Source organism: Pteropus vampyrus, unplaced genomic scaffold (assembly GCF_000151845.1).
Source record: "Pteropus vampyrus isolate Shadow unplaced genomic scaffold, Pvam_2.0 Scaffold78, whole genome shotgun sequence".
NCBI classification, from domain to species: domain Eukaryota; kingdom Metazoa; phylum Chordata; class Mammalia; order Chiroptera; family Pteropodidae; genus Pteropus; species Pteropus vampyrus.
Window position 1 is genome coordinate 46,882 of NW_011888859.1, and position 2,555 is coordinate 49,436.

Sequence of the window (2,555 nt, forward strand, 5' to 3'; positions counted from 1 at the left end):
GAAGCATCATCGTGTGCCCTGTTCTTGAAGTGGCGTCTGGGGGTGGGGCCAGGCGATAAACAGACACCTGTCCCAGGTCCCGCTCAAAGGCGGTATGGGTCCACAGAACCACTCAGCAGTCATTCCACAATCCCTGGATCTGTAACAGGAATAAAACGTCTTCGTAGTTATCGAATGACTTGCGGGCCGAGGCCTACCATAGTCGGGAAATTCAAGAATCATCTTCTCAAACTGTCTCCCCATTTCTCTCAAAAGAATGTTAACACAGTTTTTAATCCCAGATAAAGGGAGGGAGATGAGTGCCAACCTTGAGATCCATAAGGAGGCAGAGCGTTATCCGTGTCCTATAGTCATTGAATAAGAGTCCGGTCTGAAGACTTTCTGTAAATGGCTAGCTACTACATATTTTAGGCTACACAGACCATAAGTCTCTTTGGAACTACTCGACTCGGCTGTTGTAGCCGGAAAGAAGTTACAGGTGATACATGAGTGAATGAATGTGGCTGGACCTGCCACTAGGGCCCTATGACTCCGCAGCATCTATGATACTAGAGGTACCTGTGGTAGGACTTGGTGCAACGGGGGCTCGAGGCATCTGAGGGGAGCAGTGAGCCAGGAGGGTAGGTAGGGGTTTAGTGAGAGCCTAGGGTGGGCATTGAGCCCAGCGTGGTGGCAGGCTTGGAGCAGGACTGAGTGAGGGGTGGGAGCTGTGGGATCCCACGTGGGACCGGTTGTCCCTGCTGTGGTGTGTGGGGGTGTGGGGGTAATGTAGGGAGAAGGCAAGAAAACTAAAATGTTAAGTCAAGCTATATTCGGAGACTGCAGGAAGCTGATCAGGCCCTATAGCCAGACCAGGAGAAAATCTGCACAAGAAGGAAAGGTTTCTGCTGGGATTGCCAACAACCCATTTCCCACAGAGTGAAGGGAAAACAGGAAAAGGACAATCTTTAGTGGCTCCGTACCCAAAATAAAATCATTCCAGTGGTTAAAACCATGCAGAACCTTTGGATCAGAGGCTGCAAATTGCCATCTGGTCTTTCAGGCCACACACTCTCACCCTTCTTCACAGTTGGTCCAAATCAAAGGCAAACGGGTAAACAAAGTCTTCAAACTCTAACTCACAGGAACTAAAGAATGATCTATAAACTGAACGCTCTGGGGCTCCCCTCATGCCTTACTCTGTCTCTGCCGCTGTCCTCATCTGTCTGGATTGTCTCTTCCCTCTGAGTCTCTCTGACTGCTCTGTCTTTGCCTCTGAGAGGAAACCACCCTCTCTATCTATGGAGTGTTACCCTCTTCAGTAAAACTTCCCTTTTCACTTTAACTTTGTCATATATTTGAAATCTTTCTTGACAAGGACACTCTTCTCTGTCGACACAGGGCTCGAGTTTTCCCGTGGGCCCCAGTTCTTCCCTAGGGCCCCGGGTCTGCCCGCTCCCAGCTGCCGAGTCTTCCATGCCCCGCCCTGCTCCTCCCACTCCCGCCCCCACGACTCTATAAAGGGTTTTCTCTCGGTGCGGTTCAGGTCAGAAGCCGCTGGAGGGCTGGGCACAGCCAGGAGCCTAGGGGTTCAGGAGCCTTCGGGTCGGAGGCCGCAGTCGGGGCAGCACTCCGACGAGGGCTCGCACCTTGCATGGGCTTCGGCCGGATGCGCCTGCTCGGCCACCATTCACCGGCATTTTTCAGGCGCTGGGACTTCAGCCTCAGCCACGCACCTTGCCCTCTTGCCGGGGACCGCTAGGCAAAGAATCCTTTTTCACCCAAGTCGCTTTTGCCAGAAGAGGGAGGAAGGTGGAAACACCCCGGACGCTTTCCCAGCTCTCCGCTCCGATAAAACTCCCTGCCGCGGTCGTCGCCCTGCCGGCCGCTCGTGGCCATGGCGCCAAAGTGGAGTCTTCTCCTGCTCCTGCTCCTGCTGTGGGTCTGTTCCTGGGCGCGCCCCGGTGAGTTGCGAAGTAATAGGAAGTGGGGCGGTGGGACGCAGGGGCAAGAAGGCGGCAGGAAAGCGGTCGGGGCATTAGGACGGGGCACAGGGACTGCTTTCCCACCGGGTTGGCGAACCTTTCCATCGGGTGGCGCGGCCGCCCCCTCCTCAATCTCTGCGGGCTCCTTTCCACTTTGGCGACCTCCGGGACTGGTTGTCGCCCTTCAGGCAAGAAGTCAGGCGAGAGACCGACTGAGATGGAGAAAAAGTGCATTTGGGCAAATTGGGAAGCGGGGAGGAGCAAAGGGGAGGGCAGGAGGAGCGGCAGCACATTCTCCCGGAGCACCCCACCCTTTCCGTGCACGTGCGCTTCTGGGGAGGCAGGAGCCGCAGCCCAGGGACCCCGGGCGTCAGGACAAGGGGGCTTTTGCAGTATCGCGACCCAAGAACAACCCTATGTCCCTACTCTCATCACAGGACTTCCCCCCCCCCCCACTGACCCTGCGCTGCGCCCTTGAACTTCTCAGCGAGTTCTGCCCGCAAACCACCCATGAGCTCGCTTCCTTCCCAGTGAAGCTGTGGTCTCACTTGTCCCGCCACAGCTCCTGCCACCTTATTCCATAGTTCTATG

The 2,555-nt window shown here is 55.7% G+C and overlaps 2 protein-coding genes and 1 long non-coding RNA gene across 3 annotated transcripts in view; all 3 read left to right on the forward strand.

Moving 5' to 3' along the window:
- Positions 1–2,555, forward strand: part of LOC111741425 (UL16-binding protein 3-like) — a 68,799-nt gene that overhangs the window by 31,143 nt on the left and 35,101 nt on the right. The gene's annotated exons all lie outside the window — the stretch shown is intronic.
- The window catches only part of LOC111741427, an 18,180-nt gene that overhangs the window by 10,104 nt on the left and 5,521 nt on the right, over positions 1–2,555 (forward strand). The gene's annotated exons all lie outside the window — the stretch shown is intronic.
- The window catches only part of LOC105293820 (UL16-binding protein 1-like), a 5,665-nt gene continuing 4,706 nt past the window's right edge, over positions 1,597–2,555 (forward strand). Inside the window, exon 1 of the mRNA XM_023532143.1 lies at positions 1,597–1,943. Coding sequence (XP_023387911.1) covers positions 1,877–1,943 — 67 coding nt within the window. The 5' untranslated portion in view covers positions 1,597–1,876. The remainder of the gene's footprint in view (positions 1,944–2,555) is intronic.